Here is a 17,870-nt window from a genome sequence, read left to right as displayed (position 1 = left end):
TGTAGCAGTTCTACAACTGTACAACACAAACTGTACGTTCAGGACCGTCAAAGCTGTGTGGCTGCCATCTTCAGCAGGTCCTGGCTGTAATATACAGCCAGCATCCTGCTCTGATCCCAGCACTTTAACTTCTTATATGCTGCAGTCATTAGTAACTAAACCAACAGGGAGCCTCTTCTCCTATCAGTCCGCTTACAATCGCTGGGTGCCGATGGGCTTCCATGGCAGCTACGCTCCTGATGAAGAATAGCCTAATGGTTTGCAGAGCATTAACTATTTTAAAGCATTATACAAGCGGACCTTGAAATTAAAGAGGAGTTGTCATTTAATGTTCTTTCATTTGAAAAATCAATAGTGAACATGAACGTAAGAATATATATTATATGGGCAGCACGGTGGCTCAGTGGTTAGCACTGCAGCCTTGCAGCGCTGGAGATCTGGGTTCAAATCCCACCAAGGACAACATCTGTCTTTGGAATGTGCTCCGGTTTCCTCCCACATTCCAAGACATACTGATAGGAAATTTAGATTGTGAGCCCCATCGGGGACAGTGATGATGATGTGTGCAAACTGTAAAGCGCTGCGGAATATGTTAGCGCTATATAAAAATAAATAAATAAAAAGATAAAGATTATTCACAGATTTCTGCTGTACAATTTTCCATGACTAGCACCAGCAGCAAGGGCTATTCCCATCCCAATATATAGTGTAATAATAATATTCGCAAATACTTCCAATTAGAAATGTAGTGTAGTTCTTCTTACCCCATGTGCAGGGCATTGCACTAGCTTGTGTCCATGGTTATCACCACTCACATAGTGACAGTTACTCTTATTATACCGCTTTACATGTGAGGGGTATAGATAAAAACAAGTAATCTTTCACAATAAGTCACAACTGGTACAGGAGGAAGAGAGGACCCTACCTGCAAGGGCTCACGATCCACAATTGGCTGTTAGTCGTCATAACCATGGATACCTAAGCTACTGCAATGCCTTGCACATGAGGTAAGTGATAGTGAATCAGGAGAACTATACTACATTTCTAATTGGAGGTATTTGCTAATATTATTACACCTACTACATATTGGGATATTTCAGACGGGAATACCCCTTTAACCCTTTTCCACTTTAGACATATAGGTACGTCCAAGTCAGCCTCCCTCTGTTTGATGCGGGCTCCGGTGATGAGCCCGCAACTTTTCCGGCACATGTCCGCTTATCTGAACAGCTGACTTGTGACCCTAACAGCTGCGGGTGGAATTGCGATCCACCCGCAGCTGTTAACATGATCACGTCGAAAGCATGTCACTAATTCCGCCCATTGGCGCTCATGTAACATGACCGTGGGTCGCCGATGGGTTGACATGACAACCCGGGGTCTGCAGGAGACCCCTGTGGTTGTCATTGCTGGATAGCTATGAGCGCCACCCAGCGGTCAGCGCTCATAGCAAGTGGGCATTTCTGCTACTCAGAACAGGGCTGAAGCCCTGTAGCAGAAGCGATCGGATGAATGCAGCTTCTAGTCTCCCATGGAGACTATTGAAGCAGGTAAAAGGTAAAAAAAAAAAAATTAAATATTTAAAAAAAAATAAAAGTTCAAATCACCCCCCATTCAAAATAAAACAATAATTAAAAAAAACACATACCGTATATACTCGAATATAAGCCGAGATTTTCAGCCCGTTTTTTTGGGCTGAAAGTCCCCCTCTCGGCTTATATTCGAGTCATATACACCGGGGGTCAGAGGGGGAGGGGGGCGGGGGTGTCAGGTCATACTTACCCGTCCTGACGCTGTGTCTTGAGCCCCCAGCTTCTCCCCGTGCTCTCTCTTCCTGCCTTCAGCGGTCACGTGGTGCCGCTCATTAAAACTCATGAATATGCGCATATTCATGAGTTTTAATGAGCGGCACCACGTGACCGCTGAAGGCAGGAAGAGAGAGCGCGGAGAAGCTGGGGGCTCAAGACACAGCGTCAGGACGGGTAAGTATAGCGATACTCACCTGTCCTGCGTCCATGGCTGCTTGCTGCTGTCTGTCATCGGTCAGTGACTTCAGACAGCAGAGGGTGCGGTGACGTGATTAGTGTGCGCCGCGCCCCCTGCAGTCTGAACGTCACTGACCGATGACGTGGCAGATAGCGGTGAGCAGCCATGGACGCAGGACAGGTGAGTATCTGACACCCAGCGACGGAGAGGTGAGTATGTCATTTTTTTTATTTTTACATGCAGCAGCAGCACATGGGGGCATAATCTAAGGAGCTTCTTATGGGGGCAGCATATGGGGGAATAATATGGAGCTTCTAATGGGGGCAGTATATGGGGGAACAATATGGAGCTTCTAATGGGGGCAGTATATGGAGCTTCTAATGGGGGCAGTATATGGGGGAACAATATGGAGCTTCTAATGGGGGCAGTATATGGGGGAACAATATGGAGCTTCTAATGGGGGCAGTATATGGGGGCACAATATGGAGCTTCTAATGGGGGCAGCATATGGGGGAACAATATGGAGCTTCTAATGGGGGCAGTATATGGAGCTTCTAATGGGAGCAGTATCTGGGGGAACAATATGGAGCTTCTAATGGGGGCAGCATATGGGGGAACAATCTATGAAGCTTCTTATGGGGGCAGTATATGGGGGAATAATCTATGGAGCTTCTTATGAGGGCAGCATATGGGGGAATAATCTATGGAGCATTTCCCACCCTAGGCTTATACTCGAGTCAATAAGTTTTCCCAGTTTTTTGTGGCAAAATTAGGGGGGTCGGCTTATACTCGGGTCGGCTTATACTCGAGTATATACGGTATTTGGTATCACTGCGTTCAGAATCGTCCGATCTATCAATATATAAAAAGAATCAATCCGATCAGTAAACGGTGTAGCGAGAAATAAATTTGAAACGCCAGAATTACGTTTTTTGGTTTTTTTTGGTCGCTGCTTCAGTGCAATAAAATGCAAAAACGGGTGATCAAAACATCATATCTACACCAAAATGGTATCATTAAAATTTTATTTGTTTTTAAATCGGGGGGGGACATGAGGCTGAAGCAAAAAAAAGTATTAAAAGGATTGTCAAAAAATAAAGTATACTCTCTACCAAAATGGTGACACTCCTCCATCTGGCTGCCGGTGTCCCCTGCCAGAAGAGAAAACTAGTAGACCGGTGCTGCCAAGTCTGTGGCCACTGATGAGTTGCAGTTTTGACTTTCGGGTAGACTCTGTCCTGGTTTTAGTATTCGGCCTCCCTGAGCCCAATAATAAAATTTCCTAAAGTAGTGGCCGACCTCCAGAACATTTAGTCACAAACTCTCGTGTTTTTTGAATCCCGACAGCAGAAGCAAGGAGTATTCAGAAGCCGAGCGTCCAGCATCAGCCTCACCGTGGAAAATGCCCTGGAGAGTTTTGACTTCCTAAATACCACATCTGACATGGATGATTCAGAAGGCTCCGAGGAAGAAGCGGCTCCAAATGAGAGGCAAGGCGATGGCATTTTATCAAAGAAATACACAGTCTCCATGTAAATATGTATAAAAAGAAGGCTATTCTAGCATTCTGCAGTGGGGATTCAGGGCAACATGTCCATCTCCCTAAGGGGGCAGCTCTGTCTTTCCACTGCAGTAAATCACAAGGATGAGTAACAAGGTTGTTTTTGTTTACTAACACATTCTACACTGTTAGGCTAAGTTCACACGTACTGGAACTCTCGCGGAAATTACCGCGAGAATTCCGGAATTCCATTCCGCGGGAAAATCGCATTTTAAATTCCCGCGATTTTCCCGCGGAAAAACTAGCATTTTGCAAGCGTAATTAGCTTGCAGAATGCTAGCGTTTTCCAAGCGATCTGTAGCATCGCTTGGAGAACTGATTGACAGGTTGGTCACACTCGTCAAACACAGTGTTTGACGAGTGTGACCAACTTTTTACTACTGAAGCCGCCTATGCAGCATCAGTAGTAAAAGATAAAATGTAAAAAAAAATAAAAAATGATGTTATTCTTACCTTCCGACGTCCCGCGCAGCCGTTCCTAGTAATCCTTTGCGAAAATGCCTGCGATGACGTACGTTCTCACGGGATCGCGATGACGTAACGCGAATGACCACGAGACTTCGCGATCCCGCGAGAACGGACGCCATCGCGGGCATTTTCGCAAAGGATTACTGGGAACGGGAGTGTGGAGAGAGGCGGGAAGGCTGCGCGGGACGTCGGAAGGTAAGAATAACAATATTTTTTATTTTAAATTCTATTTTTTACAGGGATAATGGTACCCAAAGCCTGGAGGACAGTCTCCTCTCCTCCGGACCGTGGGTACCATCCGCAAATGTTCTGCTTACTTTTCGCATGGTGTGCACAGCCACATGCGGGAAGTAAGCGGAACAATGCATTCCTATGGGTGCGGGATCGCCGCGATTCCGCAAAATTAATGAGAATGCTGCGGTTTTTTACCGCGAAGCGATTCCGCCGCGGTAAAAACCGCAGCATTAGCACAGCATTGCGGAATCCCATAGGAATGCATGGGATGCTTATTTTTCGCGGTAAAATCGCGCGGTTAAAACCGCCACGGAAACGCAAAAAAAATGCAACGTGTGAAATCAGCCTTAGTCCTATATTTTGGTTACAATTCTTTTGGAAACCTTTGCATTTTTTTCATAGTTTGAATCCTCTCTCCCCACCCAGCACTTGCTCATTCATTGACTGACACTGTTAGTCAAGGGAAAGTGATGACTGTGCGCTCACCAGGGAAAGTGATGACTGTGCGCTCACCAGGGAAAGTGATGACGGTGCGCTCCCTTTGTAGTGAGTGTTATCTGTTCACATCCCACTGCGTTACCCCAGTGACTAGAAGGGAGCTGATGGGCTGCGGTGCGGTATCTGTCCTGGAGGGAAGTATTTTTTTTTTCCCCCTTATTTTATTAAGCATAATGGGGGCATTCAAAAGGAGATTTTCCAGCAGTTCACAACCCCTTTAAGTTGTTGTTCTGCACTTTCATAGATATGGTGCAGTTTTGACCAAGAGAAGAATGTTGAGTTTCACATTAAACTACAATATAAGATTTGAACTCAAATCCAGAAAATGGATGACCGCGCAGTTTTAGTGGACAATGATCATAGGCTGGTTTCACCTTTGCGGTTGTGTCCGCAGCGTTTCTGACGCATACATCCACATGCGTCTTGTTTTCCTATCTTTAACGCATGCGTCGTTTCGGGTTGTGTGGCGGGGCGCGGCTAACACAAGATGTTGCAATTTTGGAGGCGGCAAATTGCATGCGGACACTTGCAGAAGGAATGCGTCTAAACAACGCATTACAGTCTAAGGGAACGCATGCGTACACAAGCACATGAGTACACTTTGCGTTTGCACACGCAAGAATTTACATAAGACACACCCATTGGGGCGTAACTTGTGTACATTCAAAAATTTGCCGGGAAAATAGCACTTGTCAATCGTCCACAACCGCATGCATGCATTTGCGGACGATACACTGCGTACTCAACCGCAAATGTGAACCTAGCCTTGATGTACATGTCAGTATGTGAGAAGGTATTAGGGGGACTCTCACCAAATATGTTTACTTTAGATCATGGGTATGTTCTGCACTGCGACTTTCTTCCAGTAACTTGCATTGCCGCCATCCTTAATTATAGGTTTTAATAAATTGTAAAATAATATCTGATACACAGTGGGGCACATAAACATTTGCACCAGAATCAAGAGCCATTTGTCCCATTTTTTTTTTTTTGTGCAATTTCACTCCAGTAGGTCGGTGACAAACCTCAAAGAAACATAGTAGTGATGGGCGGACCCCCGGATGTTCGGGTTCGGCCAGTAAAAAAAACCAAAACAAAAAGCTTTGGTTGGGGTACCAGAACAGTACCTGGACCCCATTCACTTAAATATCCAATGCTTGCCATGCTGTCATATGTCAATGATTTTACCGCCAAATCGTGGTTCATATTACAGCGTGAGCCTGCCACTGTGATCAAAGGTAAAAAGGTTTACATCCGCTCACTGGCGTCGGCTGATGGGGACTACTACTCACACCAGCCTACCCCTGCTGCCGCTAATAACCACGAGAGCAGGCATTAGCTGATGGGAGTATTCATCAGCCTGCGCTGTAAATAAATAATTAAAAAACAAAAACGGTGTGCCCCTGTATTTTTGCTAACCAGCCAGGCAAAACTGATAGCTGAAACCCTCAGCTGTCAGCTTTAGCAAGGCCGGTTATCAAAAATAGAGGGGTCCCTGCGCTGTTTTAAAATTATTTAATTTTTTTTATTTTTTTTTAAATGGCGTGGGATTCCCCCCCCATTTTAGAAAACCAGCCTTTCTGAAGCAGACAGATGGGTCTGGTATTCTTCGGTTGGTAAGGGGCCATGGATATTGACCACCCTCAGTCTAAAAATAACAGCCCGCAGCCGATAAGAAAAGGCGCATCTATTAGATGCACTAATTCTGGTGCTTTGCCCAGCTCTTCCCACTTGCCCTGTAGCAGTGGCAAGTGCGGTTCAAATTTGAGGTCACTTTGGATTGTCCAGTGACATCGAGCCCGTGGGTTAGTAATGGAGAGACGTCTATAAGAACCTATCCATTACTAATCCTATAGTTACATGGTAACAGCCAGAATAAAGTCATTTACTTGAAATAATAAAACACTTTTTTTTATTTTAAAATAACAAAAACAGTTAACACCTAATTCCACCGAAGCCATGGTCTCCTGTAAAAAAAAAACAAACAAAAAAAACAATATCCCTCACCTGTCTGACGTTTTGTCCCACATTATAATCAATGTCTGGGAATAAACAGTTTTCAAACTGGTCAGTACCAAGATGCGACCATCCAGGCTGAGAACCACTGAGGAATGAGCTGCTCTGAGCTCAGCATCGGTGACCAGTTTCGCCTCATCGAAGTTACCACCGGTCACTGAGAATGCGTTCCCAGCTGGGCCCCTGACCACGGTGAGATCACCGCTAGCACAGTGAGAAAAAGTCACGGTGCAGCACTGAGTTCACCGCAGTTCACTGAGAATACTCTCTTCAGCTGCCGCCTGCTCTCGCTGTTATTAGCTGCATCAGGCGTAGAATGATGGGAGTAGTACTCCCATCAGTCGTCACCAGTGATCGGAGGTAAACTTTTTAACCGTGGCTCTCTGACCAGTAGTAATCATTTTACCGCCGATCAAAAGCAGTTTTTGCCGCTCTGATGAACTCATGCTGCATCTTACCTCCTGATGATCCTTACTTGGTGAAATGCATTGAAGTCAAAACTGAATAAATTTGATAAGTACCCCTTTATGTTTCCTAACTAATCACCCTGCATTGGCATGTTTTCACATCTAAAATCGATTACCGATCCCACTGTATTGTTTCATCATGAAGCCAGGTTGATAGTATAATTGATTAGTACCTGCTATAACATGTAGGTGAGGTTTGGTCCATCTCATAGGTTTTTTTCGGGTGTCCTTTGCTTCACTGTCATTGTAAATGCTGCATCTCTAATATTTCTTTTGAATGCTGACCAAGTTCATTACATTGGTTCCTTGGTTTAACAGTATTGAGGTTACACTTTTATCACTCACTCCTTTGACAAGTTTATAATCCTATGGACAGCCGCCGAGGAGCAGGGGTGCCATATCCGCTGCAAAGTAGGGTGCCAACCTCCGCTGTTTAGATTGTATTGGTAGGGCAATTAGCGCTTGCTGTTATGAATGGGTCACCGAGGAGGATGGCCCTAGACGCCTCGGCACAGCCGGAGAGCTAACTAAGCCTAAAGCAAGAAAGGTGAAATCTAAACTGCTCCGGAGCAGACCCCAAAAGGAATAAATAGTCCCCAAACATATATTGTTGGTGAGACAAGATGAAACACAGGCAGAAAAATAGACTGAGCAAACGATGGGGCCCAAACCGATTAGACAGGACAGGAAAGGAAAGACACTGTCTGCAATCCCGCAAAAGCCCTGAAAAATCCAATACGTCTGATGTACAAAAAAACACTGAAGTCACACGACTTCGCCCCCACTAATCATCACTCTGGTATGAACTACAAACAAAGCAAAAGAGACCAATATAACAGGGAACGGAACAAACTGACACAGGCTGTAACATATGGAGCGGTGGTCCAGCACAGCCCCCAGAGGAGCTAGCTGAACCCGCACAACAAGCAGAGAGAGACAAAACCAGATCAGATGCAAGGGATTGGCAAATGAACCACTTAGCTGAACAATACAGAATCAGGGCAGGAGACATCAGACCTCAGAATGCACAGGAAAGCAATCACCAGCAGGGATTGCAGGAAGTCTGCAGACTTAAATACTCCAATCAGTAACCCCAGATCTCCAATCATCATCAGGTGGCAGACCTCTGTCAATCTGGCCAGCTCCACTACCTCCAGTAACCACCGGAGGGAGCAGGGGGGAGCTTCGGCTCAGAAGTCTGAGCCAGGGCATTCACAACAGATTGCTGTTATATCCTTATTTTTAGCCCTGTTTCATGTGGTGTCTAGTTTGATAGACTATGAAGCATTAGTGTGTGTCTGTTATCATCACTTACATATAGGGCTTTCTAGGATAGAGAGGGACAGCCGCCGAGGAGTCGGGATGCCACTTGAGTGGATATTTCTATAGGGTGCCAACCTCCGCTAATAGGCAGGAATAAAGGCTAGAAATTATTTTTATAGTGTTGATCTAGAGTGCACCTTCTTTGTGTGGTGTATGTCTTTTTATGATTGTTAGTCCCTTTTAATTATATTTAACAACTGTTAGATTTTGTTGTATTTTTGGGGTTCTATGTTAGATCCTCGGTGTGACAGCAAGTACAGTAAGCATGCAAGATTTTGCTATTTTCACCCCACCTGGTCCCCTGGTAATGTTTTCATATAGGTCGGATAACCCCTTTTAATATTGTTTCCTCTTGAAGAAAGACTTGGTCCAGGACCAATAAAGTACTTAAAAGTTGTGTTGAGAATCCTTTGAGGCGGCGCTGGAGAAAAGATCCAGTCTTATTTGCTTTAGGCAACAGTCAGTACATAGTAATCTACGACTTTGATCCAGGAAGGGTTTATATATAACCATGTCTTGTCCTTACTTTTAGGACTGAGAACTGCGAAGATGGACCTGTAACGACACCAGAACAAAAACAGCCTAGAGTGGAGGAAGTTGTGGCTTGCTGCTCTCCTGAAGGACTCTCCAATCCTCTCACCACTGGAAGTGAGCAGCTGGATAGGGTCTTGGTAGCACATCTCCACAACTGCAATAGGCTGCTGCTGGTAGGTGGTTAAGGGGGCATCTGATATCGAAGACATCCTAATAGGTCACCAATATCCGATAGGTGGGGGTCTGACAGACAACCTTGCACTCCCACCTATCAGCTGTCTTCAGCATCAGCGGCATGGGAACTTGGCTAGAAGCCACTGTGTAGTGACCTCTGCTGAGAACTGCAGCTCAGTCAATATGTCTGATAATATTTTTATCATCCAGGGGGAGACATATTAACAAAATTGTATTTTACTTAAAGTTTGTAATGCCAACTCCAATTTGTTTACTCTGTACTGTTTTTTACTACATGAGCAACTTCATTTTAAATATACAGTAGTTTCCCTTATAAAATAAAACTAAATGCTTTTTGCATCGGCGCCTTTCCAGCATTGTGGGTATCGGGTCTCCCGTTACATAGTTATGCCAAATGAGCCCTGCGGCCAATCAGAGGCTGCTATTCAGCTGCTGCGCTTTCACGTCTTCCCACTTATCGGAGGTTCATCAAATGAAATTGAGAGCAAAGCAGCCCAATAGCAGCAGCTGGTTGTTATGTCATGCGAGTCCCGGCACCAACAATGCTGGATTAAAGAAAGTGGAAGAATGCAAAAAAAAAAAAAGTCACAATTGCACGTTACAATTTGAATTGCTCCTGGTACAAAATGTTGCACTAACCCGTTCTTGTTACCATTTCCTGCAGCATTTGGGCACGTTCGGACCCCTTCGCTGTCGAGAATTATATGCACTTGATAAATTAATGAGGGAAGTCCAAATCTTAGAGATGATCTGTACGTTAACTGAAGAAAAGTCAGGAAGAGCGCATTCGGCCGGAGAAGGTAAGATCTTTCCCCCTCCCCCATCGGTTATCCTTACTTTGTGCACATTTAGGATTTTCACATTTCTGACCTAAAACAAAGAAAACCTGAATTAGAATATCCACATTCAACAAACGTTTACACATAATTACATACGAAAACAAAAGCCACCGGTTTCCACCGACTGATTTTTTTTACTATATTTTTATTAAAGTTTTTCAAGAAGAAACAAGTAAAGCACATGTAAAGGAATGGTACACGCCTGAATCATTATTCCACACACAACCCATGTAGGTAAGAAATCCAAAATGATTCAGGAATGAGGAGAATCCAATACTGACAATATTCCAGCATCAATATTTGTGCAAACAAGATAATAAACCAATAAGAACGTTCAATATCTCCAGATATTGTAGAACTGCAATGAGCTTAAAAGAAATCTGTCAGCAGGTTTTTGATATGTAATCTGACAGCAGAATAATGTAGGGGCAGAGACCCTGATTCCAGTAATGTGTCACTTAGTCTACTGGGTGCAGCAGTTGTGATTCAATCCCTATTTTCTCTGCTGCAGATCTAGCAGAGCTGAATGCTGAGCTGGGCATAACCTCGCCCACACCACTGATTGGTGTCTTTCTGTGTACACTACTCATAGGTAGAAAGCTGCTTATCAATGCTGAGGTGGTGGTTGGACCATGAGGCACGAGACACCTAGCCCTATAGTGATAATCTAAACTACTGCTGATAAAACACTGACTTTTAATAAAACAGCGAAACACAGCCTAGTAAGTGACACATTGCTAGAAACAGGGTCTCTGTCCCTACACCATGCATTAACATTTTGCGTTATAAACCCTACAACATAACACAAGTGGAGGTTGGAGCCTTGTAAGTAAAGGGTAAGAAAACTTAAAGGGGTATTCTGGCTTCAAGAAGTCATAACCTATTCAAGGGGTAACTGATAACTTCTAAATTGAGGGATTGGGGGTGGGTAGACTGCTTTATCGCCAAAAAGGGACACTCACCCCCCTCCCCAACTCCCTTCTGAATAGATTGACAGTGCGTGCTTATGCCTGACATCCATTCTCTAGGGACTGCCGGAGAAAACAGAGTGCTGTACTTGGCTTTCTCCAGCAGTCATAGAGATCATTTAAAAAGCGGCATTTGAGTGTGCACACTGCGCCCTGTTCTGGTAGTTTGTGGGGGTCTCGGCTGTAAATCGTCTGCACATGTGATAACTACTTGTAACCGGTATACTCCTTTTGTAAGTTGATTTCTAGTTACCGCTGTAGCCAGTCTCTAAGCTCAGCGGTTCATGTCTACATCGGTAAAGCCGCTAAACTCAGTGATTGTCTGCAGTGGTGTGATGTAAGCTGTAATCGTGACAGCAACGCTGCAGCCGTTCAACCAAGTATGGAACAGCGGAGACAAAGCTATGAACACCACAAAAATATACATAGAAAAATAAAACAGAATTTTTTTATTTTTTTTTAATTCCCATCCGGTCTAAAAAAAACAAAAAAAATAAGTTCTCAAGAGAGCACTAAAAGTATACTATGAAAAATTGTAAAAAGACAGCTCTTCCTAGAAGAACAAGAGCTCACACAAAAAGCCAAATAAGTTTTGAGACCCTCAGAATATTATGCACAAAAAAATATTGTTTTTAAAAAGTGATGTAACTGTAGAAAAACCCACAGAAGGAAGGTTACAAGGTAAACTATAAAACTGTTATAAGATGCTTGTTTTTATTCATCTTGCCTCACACACAAAAAATAATGTAAAGTTATAAAAAAAAAAAATCATATGTACCCCAAAATGGTATAAATGAAAAATAACTGGCCCCACCAAAAAAGACTAGCCCATTGATCTTTGGACCTAGAAACGCATTAGGAATAAACTACAATCTATTTCTATACATCTGAGCCCTGTGATTCCTTACCAGCCGCGCGGCACTCTCGTATTGCTCCCTTTTAGGACATTTTATGGGGACTTGACTTTCCCTAAAGAATATTACCTTAAATATATTTGAGCAGAATTTAATTGTTCGTCTCTCATTATGTTTCTCCTTTTATTTCAATGATTTCATTTTCAACCTTTTTGATGCTTTTTATTTTTGCGTCTTGTTTCTTTTTTTATTCCACCTTTTCCAGGTTTGTTACCATATTGGGAGATATTCGTTACTACTGGCTCAGTCTATTGAAACATCTGCCTTACTGTAATATATATAGCGTCTTTTCTGCTGGCGCAGTCACAATCCATACGAAATGACTCCCTTTCTGATAGATCTTGGGTTGGAATTTTTTTTTTTTGGTCATTTGTGTTCCATTCTCTGGACCAGTATCTGTTCCCATAGGCCAAGGCCATATCCCGTCAAAATTTCTCACCAACTTTATTCTTTCTACTTTTTCAGTTTTAACGTTTTCACCACCAAAAGGAGGAGTTGCGGAGTTTTGGAACGAGTGTGTCTCGCCCTCGGACGCTTTTGTGTGCTCAGTGGAGACGCTTCTACAGTCCCTCCGTACGAGATACTCCGAGCAAATCAACCTGAAACACCCGGGGCTTTCTGATGCCGGTGAGTACAACACTGTGCAGGACCGAGCCCCGTGTAACGTGCATTGCATTCATCCTGCCATTTCTAAGGCCATGTGCACACGCTGCGGTTTTGGCCCTGCAGAACTGCAGCAGTTCCGCAGACATGGTACTTTACCATGTTAGCCTATGGGTTTTCAAAACCGCAGTGCTCACGCTGCGGTTTTTTACCTGCGGAAAAGCTGCGTTTTTTTTCCGCAGCATGTCAATTGTTTCTGCGGATTCTGCTGCGGTTTCACACCTTTAACATAGTAGAGGTGTGAAACCGCAGGGCAAAACCGCAGGCCAAACCGCAGCAAAACCGCAGGTCACTTTACCTGCGGTTCCGCGGGAAAAAACCCGCAGGTGAATCTGCAGTGTGTGCACTTCTGGTCTTGCTAATGGTCCTAGGACAGCTAATTTTGCAGGCGGTGTGGCAGACTATACACTGGTCTAAATAAAAGTGAGTATATTGCATCAAACTTATTAGAATGTGCACGGCCCTTAATAAAATTGGCACATTGATAGTTGGTCCTAAATTCAGAAAAGGTAAACTTCATATCAGCAGATTTGATCTAAAACATTCAACATTTTTTGCTTAATAAATCAGTCTAAATGTTGTTGGTCATTCCTGCTCCGACCTCTGCGCGCATCCCTTGCCGGCCTCTGCGCGGGCCCCTTGCCGGCCTCTGCGCAGGCCCCTTGCCGGCCTCTGCGCAGGCCCCTTGCCGGCCTCTGCGCGGGCCCCTTGCCGGCCTCTGCGCGGGCCCCTTGCCGACCTCTGCGCGGGCCCCTTGCCGACCTCTGCGCGGGCCCCTTGCCGACCTCTGCGCGGGCCCCTTGCCGACCTCTGCGCGGGCCCCTTGCCGACCACTGCCTCTGCGCGCGCCCCTTGCCGACCACTGCCTCTGCGCGCGCCCCTTGCCGACCACTGCCTCTGCGCGCGCCCCTTGCCGACCTCTGTGCACGCCCACGCATTAAAACAAGCGCTTCTGCCCCTTCATTGTAGTGATCATGGGGGGTTTTGGCTCCTGGACGTCACCGATATAAACATCCGTCATGGAATACATTACAGAAATCACAATGAATTGATCCCTTTAGGAAACCTATGTTGTCTGGACGAGTCTGGATTTTCATAACCCTTGATGGGACATTTTAGTATTTTGCAACATTAATAATTCTGTATCTGTACAATAGTACTTCATAAACCCCATTTCTATTTTTCAGTCCTTGTGAAGCTTGTGGAAGACATTTTGGATCAAAAGTTGCCCAGAAGGTCCCGGACCACTTACAGTGAGCAGATTACAATATTTCAGTACTGGAGATACTTTGATTCCACCACAGTGACTAATTTGGACACTCTCATTTCTGATTTATCCAAAGAAGGTAAAATAATGTTTAAGGCTCAGTTCTTTGACACCTTATCGTATGCAACATGCATAAATAGAAGCAATGGATATGAGGTCCCATTCCTATAACTGATGGTATTAAAATGAATCCGTCAGCAGGTGTTTGCTGTGTAATCTGGGAGTAGCATGGTGTAGGGGCAGAGCCCCGGATTCCAGCAATATGTCGCTTACTGGTCTGCTTGCTTGTCATTTTGATAGAATCACACTTTTCTCTGCTACAGATCCAGCAGTTCTCTGAATGCTGAGCTGTGTGTAACCACGCCCACACAACTCATTCGCCAATAAGAGGTAGGGGCTGGGTTGGACTAGGAGGCACGAGACACCTAGTCCTATGGTGATAATCTACTGCTGATAAAACACTCATTTTATTGAAACAACACCACACAGCCCAGTAAGTGACACATTCCTGGAATCCGGGTCTCTGCCCCTATATGATGCTTCTCTTAGATTGCATAACCAAACCATGCTGACAGATTCCCTTTCAAGGGTAAAACAGATACCTTTACACTTTTTATCTATAACTGGGCATTGGTATATTTTTGGGTGTAGATAGTAGGTGACAATAAGCTGATTTTTAGAACTCCAAGATACTTATATTTAACCATTAATGGGAATCGGTCACCACATTTAAGCTTGCCCATCTGAGGGCAGCAAAAAGTATGGTCAGAGATCCTGATTCTAGTGATGTCACTTACTAGGCTTCTTGCTGGTCTTCTCCTTGATGAGCTGTCTGAGCCCACCGGGAAGGAAACTACCAATCAGTGGTGGAGAGTTACAATAATGAGCCCATCAAAATTGAGGACTATATAGCAGGAACTTATATGCTGCAGTTCCAGTGCTGGAATTGGTTATATACAGTATATCTTTTTTTTTTTTTTTGTGGAAAACCTCCATAAATCCCTTGCTGCTTTAGATGAAAAATAACTTTTAAAGTTTTCACAATGACCAACTTTTTGTGTATTTTTTTTTTAGTATTATTTGTGCAAAGGTTGAATTCTGATGATCAGAATGTCGTACTGAAAGCCTTGAAGAAAGTCTCCGAGAGCAGCATACAGAAGGAAGGCTTCAAGACACTGAGCCTTTTACTTACTAATGGAAACAGCAGAGTCATTGCAGCCACGTCTTCATTGCTTAGAAGCTTCTGTGAACAACAACCTTTTAAAGAAAGGGTAAGGAGTAGGACAATACAGGTCTTTATTACCATATGTTTCCTTGTAAATTACTAAAAAAAGGTGTGTGGGGGGGTCTCCAATAAATGCTTGAGGGAATCTGTTCAGGAGGATCTGGATACGCTGGATATGTAATCTGATGTAGGGACAGATACCCTGATTCCAGTAATCTATCACTTAGTTTACCGGGTGCAGCAGTTGTGATGCAATCAGAGTTTTCTCTGCTGCAGATCTAGCAGTTATCTAAATGCTTAAATGCTAAACCCTGTATAACTCCACCCACACCACTGATTGGCTGCTTTTTGTGTACACAGTACATTGACACAAATCAGTGGTTGGACCAGGAGGCACGAGACACCTAGTCCTGTAGTGATAACCGCCTGCTGATTTATTTTTATTGAAACCGCAAAACGCATACCAGTAAGTGACGCATTGCTGCAATTGGGATCTCTGCCCCTACATCATGCTGCTGTCAGACTATGTAGCCAAATCCTGCTGGCACATTCCCATTGGCAATATTAATAGTATAGGAATGGCCTTTTATAGCCAGAGGTAGAAATTACTTTTTAATATAGAACACTTGTAGTTCCTAATGTGTTAAGTTAGATCTCCTGCTATAACCTGACAATATTATCAAAGTTTTACTAGGATTTGTGGTTTTTAGAGAACAGATCAGACAAGGCAATACAGAACTAATCCGATCCAGAGGCAGAATAAACAATAATTTCAATGACTCGTGCTTGACGTCATCTTCTCATCTGGTCCAGACCTCCATTTAACCGCCTTATTTGTTCTCATCCTATTTTGTACTTTCGCACTACATCTTCATACTTACAACACCATGTTCTCATCCTATTTTACACTACATCTTCATACTTACAACACCATGTTCTCATCCTATTTTACACTACATCTTCATACTTACAACACCATGTTCTCATCCTATTTTACACTACATCTTCATACTTACAACACCATGTTCTCATCCTATTTCGCACTACATCTTCATACTTACAACACCATGTTCTCATCCTATTTCGCACTACATCTTCATACTTACAACACCATGTTCTCATCCTATTTTACACTACATCTTCATACTTACAACACCATGTTCTCATCCTATTTTACACTACATCTTCATACTTACAACACCATGTTCTCATCCTATTTTACACTACATCTTCATACTTACAACACCATGTTCTCATCCTATTTTGCACTACATCTTCACACTTACAACACCATGTTCTCATCCTATTTCGCACTACATCTTCATACTTACAACACCATGTTCTAGCTATTTTTAAAATTGCTCAGAAACGGTGGCCGTTCCCTTTTCCCTTTCAGTGGAGGAGAAATTCTTTACCTTATCTTGGCGTTGACCTACCATCAAATCCTCATATCTATAAATTAAATGTTCAGCCTCTTATTTCTGTAGTTATACAAGAAATTCAATCCTGGAAATCCCTTAAATTTTCCTTTGCAGGTAAAGCCCATCTAATTAATATGATATCTTTCCCTAGAATACTCTTTCCTTTACAGACGCTCCCGGTTCTACTTTCTAAAGCTGATGATAGGCTACTGACACGAGCCTTCCGCCAATTTATTTGGGGCTCTAGAATTGGTGTTTTTAAGCTACAGCAAACCAAATCTTTGGGTGGACTTAATCTCCCAAATTTACGCCTCTACAGTATAGCGGCTGCTTTTCGCCATTCCCTTGATTGGATATATGCCTTTAATCGCTTCACTAATACCCCAATAGATGAGGCCATGTGTAGACCCTTCAGCCTCCCAGCATTGCTTTACCTACGAAATGCTGAAATTCCAGTGGAGGTTAGAGATAATCCTCTATTATGGTCGGTAATCTTGGGCGTCAAGCTAGACGAGTTAGCGGTCTTGACCCCCACATCTCGATGTTTCTTCCCTTTCAAGGTAACCCCTCTTTTCTACAAGTCACCTCCCATTTACAAGCTGCTTGGAAACATTGGGTGTAGACTGGTCCGAGATACGTTAACAAATAATCAATGCCTTCTTACCTTAGAGGATATGGTTTTCAAATACCCAATCCTTACAGAAGACAATTTTACTACCTCTCAAATTAGACATTACGTAAGCTCAATATTGCGAGACATACCGGATGATGCTAGAACACACCCTCTAAATGTAATATCCATTAAAGCCCAAATGGGAACTTATTCTATGAGCCACTGGTCAACAGCATTTTTGGTGCCAAAGATATTTCATCGAATTTAGGGTATTTTTGGGGTGCTGATTCTGAATATGTCATCAGTTTTGCCAGATTGGCTCAAGTTTTTGAGATTTTTGGTATCTTATTTATAGCACTTGTTGGTAAATGCGACGCATCATCTCATTAATTTCTTTGGATTAGTACTTGAACTGAGCAGTTCTCAATATAGTTTTGTGTTAATTAGTGTTCTAAAAGTTTGTTCATAGCTTGATTTTTGCACTAACTTTATGTTGTTGTCTGTTTTCCAGTGAAAAGCATGAACTCATCAAGAAGAAGTTGTCTTAACGATCCAGACTCATTCTGCTCATTTGTGGTGAATACACCCTGCCAAAACATAGAAGAAACATAACAGACTTCGTAAAAAAAGTGTATTTTGCCTATTTTGGGGTTATGCTTGGGGACCAAGACAAGTTTT

At 43.4% G+C, this 17,870-nt stretch overlaps 1 protein-coding gene and 1 long non-coding RNA gene across 6 annotated transcripts in view; one reads left to right on the top strand and one right to left on the bottom strand.

Annotated features, from left to right (window-relative positions):
• The window catches only part of LOC141092345 (uncharacterized), a 96,861-nt gene that overhangs the window by 21,471 nt on the left and 57,520 nt on the right, over positions 1 to 17,870 (bottom strand). For both annotated transcript variants that reach the window (XR_012232772.1, XR_012232771.1), the window contains exon 2: positions 9,922 to 10,152. This is a non-coding gene — a long non-coding RNA (uncharacterized lncRNA). The remainder of the gene's footprint in view (positions 1 to 9,921; positions 10,153 to 17,870) is intronic.
• The window catches only part of RIPOR1 (RHO family interacting cell polarization regulator 1), a 91,388-nt gene that overhangs the window by 66,395 nt on the left and 7,123 nt on the right, over positions 1 to 17,870 (top strand). For all 4 annotated transcript variants that reach the window (XM_073578409.1, XM_073578407.1, XM_073578410.1 and 1 more), the window contains 6 exons: positions 3,334 to 3,476; positions 9,086 to 9,260; positions 9,947 to 10,082; positions 12,469 to 12,630; positions 13,854 to 14,012; positions 15,008 to 15,204. In XM_073578409.1, coding sequence (XP_073434510.1) covers positions 3,334 to 3,476; positions 9,086 to 9,260; positions 9,947 to 10,082; positions 12,469 to 12,630; positions 13,854 to 14,012; positions 15,008 to 15,204 — 972 coding nt within the window. The remainder of the gene's footprint in view (positions 1 to 3,333; positions 3,477 to 9,085; positions 9,261 to 9,946; positions 10,083 to 12,468; positions 12,631 to 13,853; positions 14,013 to 15,007; positions 15,205 to 17,870) is intronic.

The sequence above is a fragment of the Dendrobates tinctorius genome, unplaced genomic scaffold, assembly GCF_039654945.1.
Source record: "Dendrobates tinctorius isolate UK_male_01 unplaced genomic scaffold, ASM3965494v1 ptg000059l, whole genome shotgun sequence".
Taxonomy (NCBI): domain Eukaryota; kingdom Metazoa; phylum Chordata; class Amphibia; order Anura; family Dendrobatidae; genus Dendrobates; species Dendrobates tinctorius.
The sequence above is the reverse complement of the archived record's forward strand: the minus strand, read 5'-3'. Positions and strand labels throughout refer to the sequence as shown.